This window comes from Lissotriton helveticus, chromosome 4_1 (assembly GCF_964261635.1).
Source record: "Lissotriton helveticus chromosome 4_1, aLisHel1.1, whole genome shotgun sequence".
In the NCBI taxonomy this organism is placed as follows: Eukaryota; Metazoa; Chordata; class Amphibia; order Caudata; family Salamandridae; genus Lissotriton; species Lissotriton helveticus.
The window spans coordinates 2,063,750,501-2,063,773,812 of record NC_136063.1 but is presented as its reverse complement, the minus strand read 5'-3'; the positions used below and the strand labels follow the sequence as shown (position 1 = coordinate 2,063,773,812).

General features: G+C 41.3%; 1 protein-coding gene across 3 annotated transcripts in view; it reads right to left on the bottom strand.

Moving 5' to 3' along the window:
* The window catches only part of GRIA3 (glutamate ionotropic receptor AMPA type subunit 3), a 1,208,798-nt gene that overhangs the window by 909,954 nt on the left and 275,532 nt on the right, over nt 1-23,312 (bottom strand). For all 3 annotated transcript variants that reach the window (XR_013610694.1, XM_078688743.1, XM_078688742.1), the window contains exon 3: nt 22,943-23,182. Coding sequence is in view for 2 of the 3 variants with exons in the window: in XM_078688743.1 (XP_078544869.1) it covers nt 22,943-23,182 (240 nt within the window). In the remaining variant the exon portion in view is untranslated. The remainder of the gene's footprint in view (nt 1-22,942; nt 23,183-23,312) is intronic.

Sequence of the window (23,312 nt, the reverse complement as noted above, 5' to 3'; positions counted from 1 at the left end):
TAGCTGGGATTACCAGACCACTCAGTGCCTAAGATTCAGAGAATTAAAAAGATGGCTATGGGAGCTGTGATGGGACTTAAGAAATATGATCATGTCTCACAGGAGAAAGGGGCCCTTAACTGGTTACCTAGAACACAGAATTTTGTTTAAGACACACTGCCTTATCCACAGTCTTTTGTAATACCAGCCTTGTCTCTCTCCCTTTCTCTCTTTTTCGCTCTCTCTTTCTCTAGCGTGGTAACTTCTTTTTTGCTGATTAGATCTCTACAGTCAAAGGCTTCTTTTGAGAATCCCTAGTTAAAGCAGGCATGTTCCATAAGTAGTGCATTCTGGGTGTGGGGACCCACACGCAGAAATGATCTTTCTCTTGAGATGTGTGCAGTCAGATTTCATTGATGCTCCCGGCCATAGTTTCCCCCTACTGGTTTTGAGTGTGGGTGTGTCCGAGCTAGTTTTTTGCTGCTGCCTGTGTTATTGTTTATGGCTACATTTAGTTCTGGCATGTGTCCTATGACTAACATGCCTTGTTGAATGTGTGCGGAGTAAATAATAATGATAATAATAATAATCATCATCAGCATCATCAAATATCATCATCATAACAAAAAGTGTCTCCTTTAGAGGATCCTTTGTGTGGCAAGATTTGTTTGTGTGAATAAGGTTATCAGACACTTTTCCCCCATCCCTGACATTGCCTCTGATTTTCTTTAAAAAAAAATTATGAAGATATAGCATTCTAGCAGTATTCAATAGTGTCCTCTTGTCTGTTTTTGCAACTACTGGCTATTAAAAATTTACAAATTTCATCTGAAAAAAATAACATAAAAGGGCAATTGCTGATTTAAAGGAATTTGTCAGAAGGCCAAGAAAAATTGCAAACTGTTTTAAGGTTTACCCTTTATTACTTTTTAGAGGTTTACTGTATCAGTAATTATTGTAATAGAGTTCTAAAAATTAAAATGAAATGTGTTTCTATGTTACTAATTTGTCTACTCTTCTATCTCTCCACTATTCCTTTTCAATCCAAATAATAGACTAGCATGCCCACCAATCAAATTGATTTCATATTTCACTATAAAAGTTCCCACTAATCCTGTTTGGGTTCCGGAGTAGCATGCTACCTGCCAAAAAAACGCTTCAACACCCCATCAGGGGGTAGCGAGCCTATATATATGCAAACCATTCCCTCTTCTATCCCCCCCACTATCCTTTTACAATCCAAATAGCATACTAACATGTCCACCGCTCAAATTAAATTCATGCACGTACATACTCAAACCACTAATCCTTTTTGGGTTCCGGAGTAGCATGCTGCTCCCCGAAAAAGCGATTTGACACCTTGCCAGGGGTAGTAAGCGCTATATAAATACAATTACAATTGCATTTGTTTATAAGAAAATCAAATACTTATTTACCCCAGTGACTAAAACGTATGCAGGACTACTAAAATACATTTACTAAGCATGCCACGTTTATTGATTTTCCAAGCTAGAAAATGTAACATACATAGACATGGTTATATTTTAAAGCAGTCTTCTATTGCCAGTCATATAACTATAGCAAGAATGACAGACTGATAGGAAGCCAAAATAAAAGCCTACTTTCTGCAGAAGTTAGACATCACTGTCCCCCACTCTTGCGTGTCCATACCTGCAGGTATCTGAACAGCAATTTAAAGTTATACAACCAACATCTGCCACATTGCATAATACTCAAACAGAACAATTCTCAGTATGTTTTAAAAGATTACTACTCAGCTCTATTACATATTTTTCAGGCAAATGTATTCATGATCCATTTTGGTGCTCTTGACAGTAGCACCGGATGTCAGTCTGTACCTAGTGTTGTGCCAACCATACTTGGCATGGTGGTATTTAATGTATTTTAATGTTAGCCGCCTTAAACTATCTTAACTTAAAGGCTGACAAATACATTTTAATATATATTTTTTTCTGTGTTAGCAGCTGGCTAGAAATGAGCAAGGTTTAGGCTGTGTTGAGGCATTTAAACAAACACATCCACACATGCATACTCAAACAAACAAAAAACAAATTCACTAGGCACTAGATACTGGTGAAGTTTCATAAATATTTTTGTTATAGTTCATCATATATTAATACATAGGACGTTAATAATAGTGAGTGTAATCTCTGTCACCATTATATGATGTAGACATAGGAACATTAGAAAAATAGCCACCGATGAGCAATGCAGCAAACTTATTAGGAGTCTCCAACCATTTCTATAGTGAGAGTTACTTCTGTTCAAGGAAAATACTCCTAAGCTACTAGTAAATTGTGTCACTGTAAAACATTGATGCTTTCATTTTTCACCCCCTGTTACAGCTCAAGGTACTGTTGCCACTCTTCTTTCATGGTCTATTGTTTACACACATGGTGCAACTGATAGAGCAGCGCCTACAATATGGCCAGTGTCCATGTGCTTTAGTTAGACTGAGAGTGGATAAAGGTGGTCATGTGGCATACCCCTAGACAACACAGTATGTGTTTCAGTGTTATCGTAAGACCCTGCCATTGGTTTGGCTGGCTATCAATCTACGGGTCTGAAGTTGAGCAATGCAGTCTCATTTAAAATGCGCAGACTCTCTGGATGAGATACTGGGCTTGGCTTCATGTCGGAGAGCTACTTTGTGGGTGTTGAACATATCACTGAATGTTAAACACACAGGCTTCCACTGTGTACCTGCATTACATCCAGGATGATGGCAACGTATAAATTGAGACAGAATTGTCCAAAGCCTATGAATTTTGGAGTGCATAGGATCTAGATTGGTCATTTTGCACCTAGAAGTGCTGATACGATGGGCACTGATATTTCTAGGGTGCAGAATTAATGGATCATTAAGAGTTCACCATATTGGCCTTTTTTTGCCACACATAAAAGTCCTGCATCTGCCCACATCAGAAATACAAAGCAGTCCATGATGATGGTTAAAGGTTGTATTTTTTGGTCCAGAAGATGTTTGCTCATTTGTAGTAGTTATCAGTTTTTTATGCCTTTCCATCAAATATATACAATAACCCACTATTCAAAGAAGATGTAAATGGCATTTTGTGATGAGCTTTTTGATCCTTCGTTCAGAGGACATATATGGGCCTTGAAAGAAAGTGCCATGGTAGCCATGCCCGTAGAGAAATCAGCGTCTACTCAAAATATCTGTGGCTCCCTTTAAAGTATCATACAAATCATATGATTCCATTGAGATGTGATAGGATAACAAGATTAAACATTTAAAAATGTAAACTAACCATAGGATATACCTTGAAGTTAAAAAAACTATGTATTAGGTTGTATTAAGTTAAAACAACAAAAATACTGAAACTGAGGCTTAAAATAAAAAGATAACCACTAATACAAAAAAGAGTGACAAAATCCTAAGAAAATGTAGGATGCAGGAAACATTGAATAATTGTCTTTTATAGTTGAATAGGAGACAACCTTTGAAAACACAAAATGTTGACCAAACTTTGAGGTCTTTCCAGCTCAAATAGCAACTTGGTGTGCTAGTGTGTTGGCTTGAAAATCAAACACAAAGGTCAAACTCCCAAAAGGGCCCTACTTGTCAACCAAGACAGCCAGAGCTTGATGGTAGAAATTACCCATAGAAAGCTGTACTATAGACTTGGACTCTAAGCTAGGACGCCTAATTCAAATAAGCTACAGCGAAGCATCCGATAATAATGCATAATAATGCATACTCATTTAATTGTCTTACACTAGTTAGACATTTTAACTTAGAATAAGGAGTAAACAATCTAAATATTTTTTCAATGCATGTAGTTGCTTGAATTTGCCAAGTATGAACTACTGAGCATCATTGAGTAAATCCACTGTAGGCTGCAATTTTTTGGCAACATATGTTATGCTTATAATTCATTAAAATCGCAATGCTAGTTATTTTCAAAGCATGGACAATAAGCTTACTATTTAGTGAGCAAGTAAAGAAAGTCATATGGAGATACATGAAATGAAAAAGCTATAAATGAAAGAAAACATTGGACCTCCAAAGGGAAAGCATTCTGCTATTAGGCAGTCGGACAGAGAACCTACAATTGCCCATTGACTTACACCTGTAGGGAGAACAGTGACCACGAGGGACAATATACAATCTCCATAGAAGCAACACATCTGTATGCTTCTGGAACATTTAAATCTGCTCATGAACTAACCGGGCATATGATTAACAAAATGGGTAATCAAACATAATGGACTGAGTACATAGGTGTCTTAATCCACTGCTTTTTGTGGGAAAACACATGAATTTGTCATTAAAATGGCTAAACTTTTAGGGGTATTTTGGGGCTTGGAGTTTGGGCGGGTGACCAGAAAGTTTTTCTCCAATGACCACTTTCTCCATCAAGAGAGTGACCTCAATGATTGTTGTGTAGAACACACTGTGATGTGTTATTGCTGCTTTAGGACATTATCCATGTAATGGGTTGGATTTCAGAATAGCACAAGGAATTATTGTTCCATGTTACATTTTCTAGTATACGGTAGGGCAACTTTTTCTCTGGCGTCATAAAATGCACATTGCAAATATGAATGATCGATAAACAAATGCAATATTTTCAGTGTTTTTTAGGAATAGATAACGTGAATGTTACATGAATGATAGGTACCTCATTTCAGGAAGAAGGCGGTGATCCTAAAACTTTGCAGATCATCTTGGTTCCTTATTAAGATTGTCAGAGAAAGTTAGGGAGTAAGGGTCTTTTTTAGAGTTGTGGTTGATCAGTGCATTGCATTTAGAGTGCCAATGACTTCAATGCACTCTTAGTGCATCACAATGGGCATGCCCCAACTCTAATAAAGCTCTAAAACACAACAGTGAGGTGGTGGATAGAAGTAATTTGCACAGAAGCTAATTGGGAAAAAGATGCTCACCATATGAGTGGGTTGTAATTCATGTGCCAAGCAAACTTGTTTTTTAACTATTGTCATGAACATATATTTTAGAAATAATATGTACATAAACATAATTTGATATTTTAATAAACCTGACATTCTATAAAATGAATTCTCATAATTTGATTTCATAGAACATAGGGGTAGATTTATATCTTGGCAGGGAGGCAGCTCAGTAGATCACAGTTTGATATTGGTGGAGATTACTCCACCTTTGCCATGGTCAAACTTTTCCAACTGCTCGACAGAGTAAGAACCGTCAGAGGTTTAGCTATATGTCCGCTTGCCTAAGTTCGATGGCTGGACATATAGCCATTTTTCAATGCCCATCACAGACAGAAAAAACCTGGTGGTATTGGGCATTGAAAAGTGCTCAATACCCACCTCACCGTGGGAGATAACTTCCATGGCCACGGGTGCACTGTTTCTTCTTTATTTTCAAAAAGAAAATCCAACTTGGGATTTTATTTTTAAAAATAAAAATGTAACTTTGACATTTGGCTCAATCATGTTTGGCAGAACTATCCAGCAAAATTACAATGCATTGGCAAGAACCGCCTTGTTGGCGATTCCTGAACATGCGTGAAATATCCGCTAGGCCAGACATTTCATAATTTGGTGGATGCCACCTCTATAAGTATGACCATGTAGTAATGGGAGGGCGCACTGCCAGTTTTTGTCAAGGTGAAAAATCGTTACGTGGAAACAAAATGTTTGAGGTTTGAGTAGTTCGGGTGCTCCTAGAGGTAGCGTATCGGTCCAGGCACGCCTAAAGAATAAGTCGTAGAAAAGTGCAGTCACTAAGAAGTGGGTGCATCCCTCAGTAGGGCACACCTTTGGTTCTTCGGAAAGAAGACCCCTTAGAGTGGTGCGGTGTTCTTTACGATATTTATTAATGATTTTCAAGAGTTCATCATATAAGAATATAGGAATTGAAGTTCATTCCACAATATTTAGTCATGATTGCATAGTATGCATGTATTTTCCTGAAACGCTCCAATGCATTTCGGGCTAAAAAGCCCTTCATCCGGGATCACTGTAATTTTTGCAAGACATGGCTTGGCAGTTTGGGCTGGACTGTTCCCATGAGGCACAGGGTCAAGGCTGATTTGCATATGGCCATGTCTGAACTGGGGTGGTGTGGAGTTCAAAAAAATGATGGATACAGGCCCAGATCTCTGTACTGGGGTGAATGTATGACATTGTTCTACATTCTGTCCATCAACTGTTGTTTTTCCATCGACTTTGACGGCCATCCACCAAACTTTCAACTGTTTTTGATTCTTCAAAAACGAGCTTCCCAAGTGGGAATTCGCTTTTTTTAAAAAATAAAAACCTAATGACCCCACTCCTTTAGAGTGGGGGAGGGGGGTTTCAATTTTTTCTGACCCTCACTGGCTATTTTATCTTGGCCGCAGTGAACATGAAAAAAAGGACATCACACCGTCTACCCAAAAGATGATGGCCAGTGCATTTCCCTTCCTATGATGGTCTCTACTCCATTTGGCTGTAAGGTAAGTCATTCACTGACCAAAGCAACACAGGCTCTGAAGCTTGGGATCTTCCCGCCTCTAAATGAGGTGGGCGGACTAAGAGTTTGGCGGACAGAGTATCATTATACATGCGATTTTACATCATATTAGACATAATATTCACCCTCCTTGATGACTTTCTGAAATTATCTGTCTATGACAAGGAAAATCCTCATTCGCTGATAGTACCATACATCAACAGGATTTTATTTACTATTTCTGGGTGTTTTATTACTTAGAAGACATTTAAATTATTTACCTTGGAAACCTAGAAAACAACATTGAAATTGTGTATTATATGTCAACAACAGATTAATAATAATAAAGTGTAGATTTACCAGTCAGCAAAGTACTATAATCCAAAGGTTTGAGCTTCATTCTGCCTTCTGCACCTTATGCAGATCCAATTTTCAGAGCACACTCCTATTTGTAACCAAATTAGGATTATGCATCAACTGTTACTCATACTCTTGATGGGCCTAGTAACTCCTATTATGAGGGCCAGTGTCATTCACTGGGTTGCCAATTAAAACCCGGGGATGCACGGGAGAGAGAATGAGCCCCTGATTGCTCTGGAAATACCAACAATTAATGGAACACAAGTAATTTAACATGGATTACAAATGGCTATTCTTCTCAACATAATCAGAGTGGGTTATCAAGTACACTTCCTGTTAAGGAGGTCATCCGCTAGTGTAGTAGAAAGAAAAATGGAATCCTTTGTTCAGAATTTAAAAGCCCACATGGCAGTAAGGCTTGGAGAAAAATGTTTATTTATTTTCTAACAATCAATGCATTTCGCTTCAGGCAATGACTCCCCAACTTTTAATAACACAAAGGAACCCATGATGGTTTTTAAAACGATAACCTTGCCATCTCATTCTGTCATGACCTTAATTAGCCAGCGCGCTACTGGAGAGGTAGCCCACTGAGGCCATTAACTCCAAACAATTAATCAGATATTTTGCAGGTTCCACATACCGGTGAAGCCACCAGCAGTGTCAATTTATTGACTTTGAGCAAATCCAAACGGAAAACATGCCCCCAACCTGGAGCCTCAGACTAATTAAAGTACTTAGCAAGAATGCATACCAATGTGACCAAAAGCTTTGCCTTTAAAACAACAACACTTTCACTGCTCTTTCTGTGTTATCTCTATCTCTGCCTTTGCTGTAGCCTGAATAGTTACAAACACCAGAGCACTCTCTAGTGCAGAGGTGTCCAACCATTTCTGTAGGGATGAGCTACTTCTGATGAGTGAAAATCATCGAGGGCTACTGAAGGCTAAGCAACTCGCTTATTGTTACCAGACACCCTCACGCCCAGCTTCATTGATTTCAAAGCCCAATGTCCATAGAGCTGAACACTGTGCTTTAAAAACAGTACTTTAATTTGGGGAACTATGACAGGGCTGCCATTTGAGTCAGTGAGAGCCCAGACTTAGGGGATGTTTGACCATGTCTGAGTATAAATGGGTTATATGTACATGGCTGACTGAGAGCCTGTGTTCTTTGTACTTGTGGCACAGGACATACCTTTCACCGTATGTAGCACCGGTACACGTATACCACAAACATACAATAATTTTTTTAAATGGGAGAAATTGAAAGTGCAGAAAAATGTTCTGCAGAAATGTTCATAATTTTGAACATTTGCATGTAAAATTTCTCTCACTTAAAATAATGGCTGTATTTTTCAGTTGTAAACATGGCAGTGTCTACAAGCTGCTGGGAAAAGATGGCTGCTGTGTATAAAGGTGACACTTTGAAATGGGAGAAAATAAACCTGAAGATTTAACTTTGTTTATATGGATTACATAAAACTCATCATTTACATTTTCTACCATTTCCAAACAGCAGGCATGTTGCTCCCAGCAGCGTGTAGACATGGTACCAGATTTATAACAGAAAAATACAGTGGTTTATTTAAATGGGAGGAATTTAAAGTGAAAAACATGTTTCATAAAACATTAAGACATAATTGGCTTAATTGAAAGTGGAGAAAATATTAAGACTTAGGGGTCCATTAGGATGGCAGGCGGATTGCCCGCCATCCTGACACAAAACACCCCCTGCCATATTACGATGGCATTGTTGGCCGCGGTGGACGGAAAGACCGTCCGCCGCTTTTCCGCCCCGGTCGCCTTGCGGCCGGGCGGAAAAGGGTTTATATGGTGGCGGTGTCTATGAGACAACGCCAGCCATATTAGGATAGGCATTTGTGAATGCCTTTCCGTGGCGGCAATGCCGCCACGGAAAGGCATGCGGAGTCCCCCTTCTGGGGCCCGTTGCGGGCCCCCAGGGACTCCATGGGGGTGGGGGGTGCACATGGGGGGTACCTATGGTACCCCCCCGCATTTCAATGCACAACATGACAGGCACCTCGCGGTGCCTGTCATGTTGTGCATTGAAATGCACTGCGTGTATTTTTAGCATTACGGCGGGCGGTGCTTTCAGCACCGCCCGCCGCAATGCTACAAATGCGGGAAGCGCCCGCCACTGTGGCGGGCGCATTGTAATATGTGGCACGGGACCCCCGCCCTTATGGCGGGTGGTCCCATACACCGGGAGGATGACGGGCGGACAAAGTCCGCCCGTCATCCTAATGGACCCCTTAATGTTTCATAGAAATATGTTTCTTCACTTTAAATTTCTCTGTTTAAAAAAAATTCTGTATTTTTCAGATATAAATATGGTATAGTGTTTTCTGGCCAGTGGGAAAAAGAAACTGGCTGTTTGTAAAAACGAAAACTTTGAAATGGAAGCAAATTAAAATGAAGAGTTAACAATCATTATGGTAACTTTTGATTTTAGTTTTCTACCTATTAAATGCAGTAAGAATACTAATTCTGCTCTCATATTCCAATATAGGGCTGACAAGAACTCCAGAAACTCCCCTGGAGTGTTTACTGTGCTATATAAACCCCCATTACATACATTACATATAAATACTCATAAATCTGGGCCATGTCTGTGATTATGAATATCAGAATGAAAGAAAGAAACACAATAAAATGGAGTTGTATTCTATTTCTTCTCTCTTTGACAAGACTGAAAGGAGATTAAAACAAATGTACTGAGTAACTGCACAATAAACACTGACAGATCTACTATATACAATGTCTCAGCTATAGAATACCATACAATGCAGGGACGTTTTTCAGCAGGACACATTCACACCTGCTGTTAAATGTGTGGAATTCCTATAACACCAGTCATTTTTAGTTTACTAGGTTATTTTGAAAGTTATATTTTCCAGGACCTCATTACAAGGGGCCATTAATTATCAATATCTGCAGAAACAGGAGTGTCCACCCCTTATTACAAAGCATGCAGTAACTTCACGTGTTACTACGCACGTGAACATGGGTAATACCAGGCAGACTTCATCCAGATGAATCCGGCAGGAAATTGACCCCTGCTAAATGGAGGAGAATCCAATAATAGTCAACAAAATGGCTAACTGATTTATGATATTATTTTCCAATCCATAAGGGCTCAATTGGATTATCTATAATCAGGGCCGGACTGGCCATAGCGGGCACTGGGCAATCCCCTGGTGCGCCACACGGGTGGGGGGCGGTTTTGGGCCCCTGGGGGCCGTTTTTGTTACAGGGCCTTTTTTTTCAGCAAAGCTGCAAAATCGTCCCTGTACCAAAATCGGCCGAAAACCGGCCCCAGCAAAGGGCTCGGCGGCACCTCCAACCCCCCGAATGGGTAGGGGTGGCCGGCCGAGCACTTTGACAGTGCCGGTGTGGTGCCCAGTCCGGCACTGTCTGTAATCACACTTTAATTCTGCAAACCAGAGTAAAGCCAAGGGTTCGGTAAGTGAGGTGTCATTAGTTCCGGTTGCAAAGCTTCCACCAGGTATTACTCTGGTGCATGTGATGTGGGCCTATGGCTCTTGTGGTGTGTGCATTTGGCTGCTCCCCTGTTTGTGGCTTGGTTACCACTGTATGTGTGAGAGTTGTACTTGGGGATTGAGAATATGTTCTTCTTGTAACATTTGGATTGAAATGCTGAACTTCTTGGCTGTTAGGGATTCGCACATGTAATCTTTGTCTTGCATGTTTTACACTAACATATTCTTGCATGCAGGCTACTACCGTTTGAGTATTCCCATACATATCCTTCCTTCATCTCTAAATTACGCATGCCGTGATATTCATTCCTAAACGTAGGATGTCTCTATATCCTTACCCCTAAGTCCCTCATTTTCAGTTGGTCAGTAATTGGTGCAATATTTATTGAAAATCTGACTTGAATTGTATTAGGTGTCATACATGCCACCCAAATATGAGCATTTCCTGATAACGAGGAATAACATATAGATTAAGGGTGGGCATAGTTGGCAGAGTACCACTAAACAGAACTCTGTGGAATTGATCAAAAACTCTGTGAATTAAACTTCGCAACTCCATTCCGTCTCACCACAATTAACAGAAACCTCACATACCCTTGGTAAAACGACAAGTAACTCTAGTACTACATGCTAAAATGCATATAATCATCTCACAAAAGTGAACATGAAAATGAACAAGCAGTGAGAGAGGTGATGATTTTGATGTCCTCACTAACCTAGGGAGAGAACCAAGCAGATGCCTTGCACACAAAGAGCACATCGTGCTCAACGATTTGTGGTGGTCCCATCCTCCTAGGACAACCCCAATCACAGTTATGGGCAAAAAATACAATCCCAACCAAAGGTCCTGCAAAGCATTATGGGACAATATTCAAGGGTGCAGTGAATATTATAGTATCCAATATCAAAACATTCCTCAAGGGGCAGGCTCTCGGGCTCAGCTGAGAGCTAATACTATAATATTCACTAAACTCTAGAATCTCACCACATAATGCTTTGATGGGCCTTTGGTTGGCATTGCATCTTTGCCCATAACTTTACATGGGGTGGTCCTAGGAGGATGGGGCCACCACAATCATTGAGCATGATGTGCTCTTTGTGTTGAAGACACCTGCTTGGTCCTCCCCCTAGGTTAGGGAGGACCCCAAAATCATCACCTCTCTTACTGACTGATATTTTTCAAAGCTCACTTTTGTGAATTGGTTACATGCTTTGTAGCATGTAAAGGTAAAATTGTTTTATCCATGGCATGTGGGTCCAGAGTTTTTTGTATGAGCTGCGTCAGCCTGTATTAATAAACGTTTTAAACAGAAATCTCACATACATTTGTAAAAAAAAGATATATATCTTTGCAAACTAAAATACATATAACCATCGCACAAAAATGAAAATATAGCATGCAGTGCCTTTAGTTAAACAATAAATAATTCTAACTTTACATGCTAATATGCATATAGTCATCTCGCGGAAATGATAAATAGCAAGCAGTGGGAGACGCGATAATTTTGGGGTCCTTCGTAACCTAGGGAGAGGACCAAGCAGATGCCTTGAACACAAAGAGAAGGATTGCGCTGGCACTAATAGTGCAAGTGTCTCCAAGGGCACAGACGAATGTGCGCTGGACTCGCCAGCTGTACTGTAGTCAATAAAGTTTTTCAACAAAGTCTTTTTTCTATTTCACTTTTCATAAGTATTTTATTCATACTCATAGAAGTTGTTTTTTGCAAATTTTGAGGATTAGCTCTACCACAAATTTTATATATCCAACAGTTGTGGTATTCCTTCCTACTTATTTTTCAATTATATTTTAAATACATTCCAATGCATTTCGGCCTAATGGCCTTCATCAGGGAAATCTGTGAAACAAAGGATGTGTCTATCACTAGTTTGTACATTTTAATTTTTAAGCAATGAACAGTGTTGTAAAAATGATATCGACATGTTATAAATGAGATCGTATATAATGACAGATAAACAATCACTTTCGGTTTCCTAACATAAACACTTTATAACTGTGTTATAATTAATGTGACTCATGGCTAATACATGAAATGCACTACCCAAATAACTTTCCCTCATTTGGGTAGTGCATTTCATGTATTAGCCATGAGTCACATTTGTGGTAGAGCTAATCCTCAAAATTTGCAAAAAACAACTTCTATGAGTATGAATAAAACACTTATGAAAAGTGAAAAAGAAAAAAGACTTTGTTGAAAAACTTTATTGACTACAGTACAGCTGGCGAGCCCAGCGCACATTCATCTGTGCCCTAGGAGACACTTGCAATATTAGTGCCAGCGCAATCCTTCATTAATTAGTTCATACTCCTGAGTGGGGAGTAATCCTAAGGAGCACGACTCACATCCTAAATCACTCATATTATATACGCAGTGCACGGCCACAATCTATTTTTATTTGAACACAAAGAGCACATCATGCTGAAATGATTCGGTGATAGTCCCATTCTCCTAGGGCATGGGTACTCACAAACTTTCTCTAGGGGGCCGAATTTACAGTGTGGTTTGTGGCCGAGGGCCACACAGGTGGAGGCGGGGTCAGTGGGGGTGGGCCTAGAGAAAAAAAACTGTGACCATGAAGTTGAACACAGGGCCCTGCAGCGGACGCCTTCATTCACTGAGTACACATCTCTCTTTCTCTCTCTCTCTCCCTCTCTCTCTCTCTCTATCCCTCCCTCACTCTCTCTATCTCTCCCTCCCCCTCTCTGTCTCCCTCCCTCTATCTCTCTCTCTCGCTCCCTCCTTCCCTCTCTCTCTGTCTCACTCAGTCTCCCTCTATCTCACTCACTCTGTCTCCCTCTGTCTCTCTGTCTCCCTCCCTCTCTTTCCTTCCTTCCCTCTCTCCCTCCATCTGTCTCCCTCTATCTGTGTCCCAATGTCTGTCTCCCTCCCTGTCTCGCTTCCTCCCTCCCTCCCGCCATCTGTCTCCATCCATCCCTCCCTCTGTCTCCCTCCCTCTGTCTATCTCCCTCCCTCTATCTATCTCCCTCCCTCTGTCTCCCTCTCTCTGTCTCCCTCCCTCTGTCTCCCTCTCTCCCTCTGTCTGTCTCCCTCTGTCTGTCTCCCTCCCTCTGTCTGTCACAATCCATCACTCTGTCTGTCTCTCTCCCTCTGTCTGTCTCTCTCCCTCTGTCTCCCTCCCTCCCTCTGTCTGTCTCCCTTCCTCCCTCTCTGTCACACTCCTTCCCTCTGTCTGTCTCTCTCCCTCTGTCTCCCTCGCTCCCTCTGTCTGTCTCCCTCCCTCCCTCTGTCTGTCACACTCCTTCCCTCTGTCTGTCACACTCCCTCCCTCTGTCTGTCTGTCTGTCTGTCTGACACCCTCTGTTTGTCTCCCTCTGTCAGTCACCCTCTGTCTCCCTCTGTCTGTCACCCTCTGTCTCACTCTCTCTGTCTTCCTCTCTCTATCTCCCTTTCTATCTCCCTCTCGGATCACTGAAAGAATATCGACTGAAAGAATATCGACTACCCAAAATATCGTTGAGAAAATATCGAGTACAAAATATCGAGTTTCTATCTACAAACAGGTAAGTACAAAAATATCGAGTACAAAATATCGTTTACAAAAATATCGTTGTTAAAAATATCGACTTTACTAAAAACAATGTTTAATTACATTAATATAAAAAATTAATTACTAAAATATAATTAACAATACTTAAAATAACTTTTAATATTTAAATAATTAATGAAAGTAAAAAAATATTTTGTTTTCATCATATTTCTTAAAACATATATATATAGTAACAAAATTTAATTAAATAATAGGCAATATTGTATATGTACCCCAAAAACCGCAAACTGACCCTGAACCCTAAAAATACCCCTTTACCCAAAAACTGAAAACTGACCCTGATCCCTAAAAATACCCCTTTACCCAAAAACTGAAAACTGACCCTGAACCCTAAAAATACCCCTTTGCCCAAAAACTGAAAACTGACCCTGAACCCTAAAAATACCCCTTTACCCAAAAACTGAAAACTGACCCTGAACCCTAAAAATACCCCTTTACCCAAAAACTGAAAACTGACCCTGAACCCTAAAAATACCCCTTTACCCAAAAACTGAAAACTGACCCTGAACCCTAAAAAAAACCCTTTACCCAAAAACTGAAAACTGACCCTGAACCCTAAAAATACCCCTTTGCCCAAAAACTGAAAACTGACCCTGAACTCTAAAAATACCCCTTTACCCAAAAACTGAAAACTGACCCTGAACCCTAAAAATACCCCTTTACCCAAAAACTGAAAACTGACCCTGAACCCTAAAAATACCCCTTTGCCCAAAAACTGAAAACTGACCCTGAACCCTAAAAATACCCCTTTGCCCAAAAACTGAAAACTGACCCTGAACCCTAAAAATACCCCTTTACCCAAAAACTGAAAACTGACCCTGAACCCTAAAAATACCCCTTTGCCCAAAAACTGAAAACTGACCCTGAACCCTAAAAATACCCCTTTAATTTAACATAATTAGCAATTAATCAATTAAATTAAATTAATTACCAATTAAATTGTAAATAATTAACATATATTATTTAATTACCAATTAATTAATTATTACTACCAATTAATAAATTTACATATTTAATTTATTATAATTAAATTACTTCCCACCCTATTCCCCTTAAACCCACAACCCGCTACAGAAAATACATTATTTTAATTTACATAATTAGCAATTAATCAATTAAATTAAATTAATTACCAATTAAATTGTAAATAATTAACATATATTATTTAATTACCAAATAATTAATTATTACTACCAATTAATAAATTTACATATTTAATTTATTATAATTAAATTACTTCCCACCCTATTCCCCTATAAACCCACAACCCGCTACAGAATAAAATTACACAATAATTAAAAAAAATTATTAATTAAAAATAATTATTAAAAAAATGACACTTTTCACATATATTATAACATAAAAACACTATAAATAATTAAATATTATTGAAAAAACTATATTTTTTACTATCTAGATTATATACTTGGATATTTTCACTGTCTATATTATTTACAGTCGATATTACTTCACTTACCTTAAAAACGATATTTTGACTGTCGATATTCTGTCTAGTCGATATTTTCTCCAAACGATATTTAAAACTCGATATTCTTTCCAGTCGATATTTTGGAGTCGATATTATGTCTGTGCACCCTCCCTCTCTATCCCCCTCCCTCCCTCTATCTCCCTCTCTCTATCTCCTTCCCTCTATCTCCCTCCATCTAGATCCCTCCCCTCCTCTATCACCCTCCCTCTGTCACCCTCCCTCGGTTATCCTCTGTCTCCCCCTGACTCCCTCCGTCTCCCTCTCTCTCTCTGTCTGCCTCTCTCTCTCTCCCTCTGTCTCCCCCTCCCTGTCTCCCTGTCTCCCTCTCTCTCCCTCCCCCTCCCTCTGTCACCCTCTGTCTCCCTTTCCCTCCCTTTCGCTTCCTCCATCTCCCTCTCCGTCTCTGTCTCCGTCTCCCTCTCACTCTGCCTCTATCTGTCTGTTCCTGTCCCTGCCTCTATCCGTCTCTGTCTGTCCCTGTCTCTGTCTGTCTCTGTCTCTACCTCTATCTCTCTTTGTCTCTATCTCTGTCTGTCTCTGCCTCTATCTGTCTCTGTCTCAATCTGTCCCTCCCTCTATCTCTGTCTCTTTCTCTGGCTCAATCTCTGTCTGTCTGTCTCTACCTCTGTCTGTCTCTGTCTGTCCCTGTCTCTGACCCTATCTAGCTCTGTCTGCCCCTGTCTCTATCTGTCTCTGTCTCTACATGTCTTTATCTGTCTCTATCTCTATCTGTCTCACCTCACCCGGCTCTCACTCCCTGCTGACCTCTGTCACCTCAACCGGCTCTCACTCCCTGCTGCCCTCTGTCACCTCACCCGGCTCTCACTCCCTGCCGCCCACTGTCACCTCACCCGGCTCTCACTCCCTGCCGCCCACTGTCACCTCACCCGGCTCTCACTCCCTGCTGCCCTCTGTCACCTCACCCGGCTCTCACTCCCTGCTGCCCTCTGTCACCTCACCGAGCTCTCACTCTCTGCTGCCCTCCCACCTCACCTGGGCTCTCACTCCCTGCTGCCCTCTGTCACCTCACCCGGGCTCTCACTCCCTGCTGCCCTCTGTCACCTCACCCGGGCTCTCACTCCCTGCTGCCCTCTGTCACCTCACCCGGGTTCTCACTCCCTGCTGTCCTCTCCCCCCTCCCTCTGTGTGTGTCAGCCCGGGCTTTCCCAGGAAAGCTTTTTTTTCATGGTGGCACTAACGGCGATATACTTGTTCTCCATGTACAGTGTTGTAGCTGCGTCTGAGATGAGGCCTGCTGGTGCCTAACTGCATGATTGTCACAGAATCAGGCTACAGTTATTATCTTAAGAATTTACTGTTGCTGCGGATGCTTGCATTTCTTTTAAAGAAGGCATGGTAGGGTGTAGCTGTCCTTACTGTTGCTGGAGTTCTTCTACGAGTTCTAGAGGACCTGGAAGTAAAAGTACTAGCCGTTTCGGTGAAGCCAATGATTGTAGTGTCTCCACTATGATTAGGGTTTCCAGTTTTTAAAAACACCATCAAATGGAGTATTTCAGTAGAAACCTATACCATTCAATTATGTCTCACTTTTACTGCTTTGGTACCCTTTGTTATCTAACAATACAAGTAGAGCCCCTACCTCTAAGCATTTTTCTGTGATCTATGTTGCAGCTACGACAGACTGGGGATATTGAAAGGCACAGCCTCCCGGGCACATACACAGCCGCACTCCGAGCACTTCACAGGCCTTTAAAAGACCATTTGTTTGTTATTGAGGCTTTGTTCACCTCTTAGCGCCCCTGCAGCTCCACTCTCACTGTGGCTGGAATTGCCAGGACCGCGCAGAACAGTCTCTCTGATTCCGCACTGCTGCAACCAGCGGTGTTTGCTGAACCTAAAAAACAGAACACGGGTGCGATGTCTCTAAGGTCTGCGGGCCGCCAAGGCAGGCTTGCCGGGCCGCTAGCGGCCCGCGGGCCGTACTTTGAGTACCCCTGTCCTAGGGCCACCTCAACCACAGGTATGGGCAAAAATACAATCCCAGTCAAAGGCCCTGCAAAACAATATGGGACGATATTCTAGAGTGCAGTGAATAATATAGTATTCAATAGCAAAACACCTCTCAAGGGGCAGGCTCTCGGGCTCAGCTGAGAGCTAATACTATAATATTCACTAAACTCTAGAATCTCACCCCATAATGCTTTGCTGGGCCTTTGGTTGGCATTGTATTTTTGCCCATAACTTTGTTTGGGGTGGTCCTAGGAGGATGGGACAACCACTGAATCGTTCAGCGTCATATGTTCTTTATGTTCAAGGCATCTGCTTGCCCTCTCCCTAGGTAAGGGGTGATCCCAAAATTATCACCTCTCATTGCCTGATGTTTTTCAAAGTTCACTTTTTAGTAAGTAAAGGTAAAGTTGAAGTACAAAAGGGTTGTGGGTATAATAGATAACTCCATTGCGTAGCAGAATTGGAATTCTTGCATGAATTATTTGTTTTTAATTAAATGCGTAGTTGCCAAATGTCCACATCTTCTGCTAGAAGAGCGGAGTTCATTGTCCAGGGTTAATAGATTTCTGTGCGATTCCCGTGCTTACTGCACTAAGAGCTGTATATCCTGTTAGGTAGTAGATAATTTCCCCCTGATAAATATCAGGAGTTTAGGGCCGTATATATGAACACATTTTCCCATAGGCACAGAATGGGTAAAACCCTTTGATACATATGGCCCAAAGACCTACTGAAACGTATACTAGGAATATAATTTTTTAACGCAAGACTCGGAATCCTAGCACAATAATAGCTTTTGACACGTGGTAAAATTGTAACCATCAAAAGGGAGATTGTTGTGCAATAGTTTGTCTATTGAAGTGGAGAGATGCTCAAAAACGGATTTATAGTCCTTATTACTTATGCACTCTTTCTAATTGGTCTTTAGGGGTGTGGGGAACCCCATGCTTTAGCAGCTTAAACAGGGGCTCCTACTGGGCCTGGTAACCTGGCAAACTGGGTTCTCATAAACACGAATTAATTTTTTATGGGCCTCTTATGTCTGCAGACAAAATGCTGATAAATAGGGCTGCTCCCAAATACCATGAGAGAAGGCTGTGAGCTTTCTGGTGGCATGCTCAGGGAAGAGAACACATAAAGAAAAAAAGTTGAATAGTAGAAATAGTAGAAAATGCAGAGAGCGAAACACATTAGAAAACATTGAGTATGACAGAAAGATACGAAAGAAAAAGTAAGGATGACACAAAAAGGAAAGGTATATACAAAGGGAAAAAAGAACGTAAGGCGAAAAGAAGGGTGTCAAGAAAGAAGAAAATGTTCAGGGAAGAAAGGTGAAAAGTAGGATGAAAGGGTAAATGAATGACTGGATGGAGTAAGAGAAATGACTTCAGAAAGTGTGCATGGATCGGAGTATTGAAGAATGCACAGATGAAGAAGAGTGAATGATTGGATGGTTAAAAGATAAATGTGTTCATGAACATATTGATGAGTGGATGGGTGAAAAGATGGATGGGGCAATGGGTGGGTATATGTAAAGGTGAAAGTATGGACAGATGGATGGATGAATAGATAGAAAGATAAATGGATGGATAGGTGGAAGACAAGTGAAAGGAACTCTTCTTAGGAAGTTTGCATTGGCCACGCTCGGTCTGATTTGATATATGTTTGAAGTTGGGGATACTTTAATTTTCTGGCTACTCCTGCTGGTCTGGTACATAGAAGTTTACACTAAATTGCAATTTTTGGGTACAATATTACTGCACAAACCGTGTGGTTTTTCTCTGCACTATTTCCTGCCAGTAAACCCATAGGAAGTTTGTGTGAGCAAACACCACAATATTCTCAGTTTTTCAGCTGAGCTCAGAACATGCTATAACATCTTGTAATGAGTTAAAACTCATTCTAAGCAGAGTCGGTAAGGCAGCACTAGGGAAATACTGAACGCGGTGCGTCAATGCTTGATGCTTTCTCGGCGGTCTCACCTCCCGGGAACTTCAGAGCCAGTGGAACGCGGGCCTTACTGACGCACTCAGCTGGAGAAGCCTATTTCCTTCTTATGAAAAGCACTTGATCCAGTCAAGATGACAGCAAACTAACAGCCTTCACATAAAATACTCCAGTTTGTAACCCATGGCATGGAGTAGAGAGAGAGATGTTATTATACTGTGCAATCTCCATAGTTTATGCCTCCAGCGGTGAGCTCACATGAGGGCACATTATAGGGAAGCCTGACAGCTCCTGTGTTGTTATTTTCGACGGAAGCCTATCAGGAACATATACGAAGCCTTTCATTTGCTATTCAGCACAAGCAGTCAGTCACCATTATTACTGCGCGGGCTCTGGAGATGCCCCCTTACTTGAAGGCCCATCACAATGCATTAGGTGAGCCGCTGAAACTACCTAATATTGCAGGTTCTGCCAAGTACAATTAGTGCCTGTCAGGAGATGGCACGGAATCCCTGCTTCTTGCAGGTTAATGCGCCACTACAGAATACACCGTTCCGCCATCTTGGTTTTTATCTATCTGCAAGTAAAAAGATATGGATTTCAGTGGGCTGTTTAAGGCCACTGAACGAGGTGTTTTTTTCCTATATGCAAAAGGCATGGTTTGCTTTGATTATTTCCCCTTAAACAATCAGGGTTGGTTGGTACGGTGGGCATTCGGGCATGGGCGAGGAGCCAGTATCGGAGTTGTAGCTGTGGGCCTCTTTTCTGGCCAAGGTGGTGGCCAATTTGGGCTGTTCTGTGCTGTTCAGGTGTCGCCAGTGGCCTGAGTGGCTTTTCCAAGGCAGATGGGCCTTTTGCAACCTCCCTTTTACCAACGGGGTGGAGACGTCATTCCCCTCTCGCTCCCCTCAGATTAAGCAGGGCCAGGCGACCTGAGTAGAAGTGGCCTCACTTGTATTCAGGTGTGGTTCACAACTGTGAAGTAAGCAGGGTACAAAGAGCCCTGGCAACATTTGCATTTTTTTCTTTATCTTAGTGAGGTTAAGTAAATATGCCTCTTTTAGAGACCCCCCCTCCTTCATATTACTTAAAACAGGAAAGCAGTGTTTTGTGAAAAAGAGCATTCCGCAAATGTAGGCCACTTTTTTATGGTGCCCTGGCCTATTTTTGATCCCAATCCAACCCTTTATAACCTAACAAGAGACCATAGGAAAATGGCTGGGAGCTATTTATTTATAAAGTTTTATATAGCGCGAACTAGATCCCATAGGATATCAGAGCGCTTTACATTAGGAAGGAAAGGAAGGACAATCATGCAAATACATCAACAGGTAGGGATAAAACAAGCATGATCACAGATTACACGACAAATGCCACATGGAGGTCATATTAAACAATTGTACAAGGGTAGGGAAGGAGGGGCCTAATATGTCATAAAGAAACGTAGTAGTAAATGATGGTACAATGGGAGTAGGAACAAAATCATCGGGAGGAGAGCCTAGCCCACTTACGGAAGGGATTTATTGATAAGGAATCTTTTGACTTTCAATTTGAACACCGTTGTTACGGAGATTCTGCGTACTTCCGGTGGTAGAGAGTTCCATATGTTTGGGGCAGCGCCAGCAAAGGCTCTGTGACAAGTTCTCTTTTTACTCAGGATAAGTGGTTTCAGAAGGAAAGTAGTGGCACTTCTTGACCCTTTTACACCACAGGATAGTTGAAGCTTTTGCGCCAGGAACCTGGAAGTATTGAAATGGATGGCTTTGTGCGTCATAGCGGCAATCGTTAACTGAATTTGTGCTGCATAGGAGAGCCGATTTAGTGATCTTAGCACTGGCGATATGTGCTCAATGCGTTTGGAGCCTGTAACCAGTCACGCAGCAGCATTCAGACAAGGGAATTCAAACTGGACATGGGTCGGCTTACTGATGCTCTTGACCGCAAATCAGTTGCCTGCCTGTTTGCATTATCCTTGAATGCCTGAACTCAGGGTCCTTCATCACATTGTGCAGAGGGGCCCATTCTTTTGGGCTCCGTCACTTGACTCTTTTTACAAACTGGTATCTTTGTCACTGTGCAAGACAACTGGTTTGGGAGAATGGAAGGATCTTGACATAGGAGTCCATTTCTAATTGTTGCCACACATAAATAACCCACTTCTCAGATTACCCACTGGCATCCGCATAAGCTGTTGAGGTTTTGCCACTACAATACACTGAGATTGCTAATATGCCTGTGCATGCTGGCACTCTGATTTTAAGTTAAAATTCTCACCATCCCTTCTTTGTTGGCCAGATCACTTTATTGTGTGTGTGCAGAGCTGTACAATCTGTTGCCATTCTCAACAAAGTAATGTGCATTTTATTATATTTCCTGTATTTATACTTATTTATATCACAATCAAAGGCATGGGGAAAACAATGCTTTGTATGATTTGAGGTGGTATCAACGCGATATAGGTTATAGAGTATATCGTACATATCAAAAAGGGTACAGTATTGTCGGGCACAGTAACAATAAACAGTATCAATGAAAGGATGTTTCTATTGTGTGCACAGGAGAATTCGTTTGATTTGATCAGGCGATGTAGCAAGCAGTGGGTCTGTATTTTCCTACTGAATGGTAAGTTAGAAGGGTAGATATTTAAATGTGTGGTGGGCAGTTCCAAAGTTGCAATTTCACAATGTGCTTCAGGACCGGCACTCTTGAGAATGTGAGGTAAGGGTAATGACTTATCGTGCCAGAAGCATTGGCAATGCCAATAGGTCTGGTCTCAAATGTTGTGCACTTTCCATACCTAAACATCCATGTAGGTTAATGATTGCCCTCATCATGTGCTGCTGCCACAGAAAAACACCATATCTAGGTATCTAAGACACTTTAATAGCATTACAATGTTATGTGCGCTGAAAGTTCAATCTCAGACAGCTGGGTAAATAAAGAAGAAGATCACACCTGCGTGAAGGGCAAGCGCTTCTTTTGTTGAAGCACACAACTTCTATACAGTCAAAACAGGTACTCCGAGCTCCCAACATGTTGGTGGAGCCAAAGCTCTTCTAGCAATGCTTACATAATTATCTGCCAACATTTGCATTGTAAAGCCAGACCATCAAAAGGCCCTCAGCATGGGTGGCACACTGAAAAGTTTACTTCTAGTACTTTTGGCTACATTTTGTGCAAAAACTTATCTATATGTTCTGCTACATTACATTACTTCATGCCATGTCGTTATCTTGTTGTCTCCTGGGATGCTGTGTTATGGTAAAATGTCGTATTATGCACTGTAGGCATCAAAGGGGCTCTGCATAGGCCTGCAAGAGGAGGGGTTAATGGTAATTATAAATAAAGTGCTGTCATATGAAACACTTCCTGAAACTAGTTGGTTTTTAGTGCCATCGTGACTGAGGAATAATGTTCTTTTTTGTGCTTCTTTTCAGAAATAAGCATTTTGAGTAGAGGCTCAGATGTGGTCAAAATGTCAGGCTCCTGTCTCAGAATTGGGAATACCAAAGCGTGCTAACTGAAATAATTAATCTCTTTCTTTTCATTTATACATTTTCTTTGAGAGGAATACTTTCTGCATTTCTTTACAAGAAACGAATAGTAGTAAAAAGCATGTTCCTACCTCTTTCAGTGTCGTAGAGGTACACAAACTTCTGCCAGTCATAGTCACTCAGAAGACTCAAGATGGCGCCTTTCAGCGGCGGTCGCATCTGGATTACGAACTGCACGTCGGCATCAGTCGGGAAGCTGGGGGTGATGAAGGATGTGTGCAGGGCCCCACAGAAGGAGGTCAGGGTGTTCATGGACATCTGGTCATAGAATCCAAAGATGGCATACACTCCTCGAGAAAACTGTGAACAGACTGGGAGAAAAAGATTTGGAATCAGACCTCGTGAACAAAGCTTCTTAGGTTTTGGAACATAAAGCAGAATATTCCCATTGTTAAATGCCAATAACAGAGGCATGCATAACATATAATTTGAATTAATTTG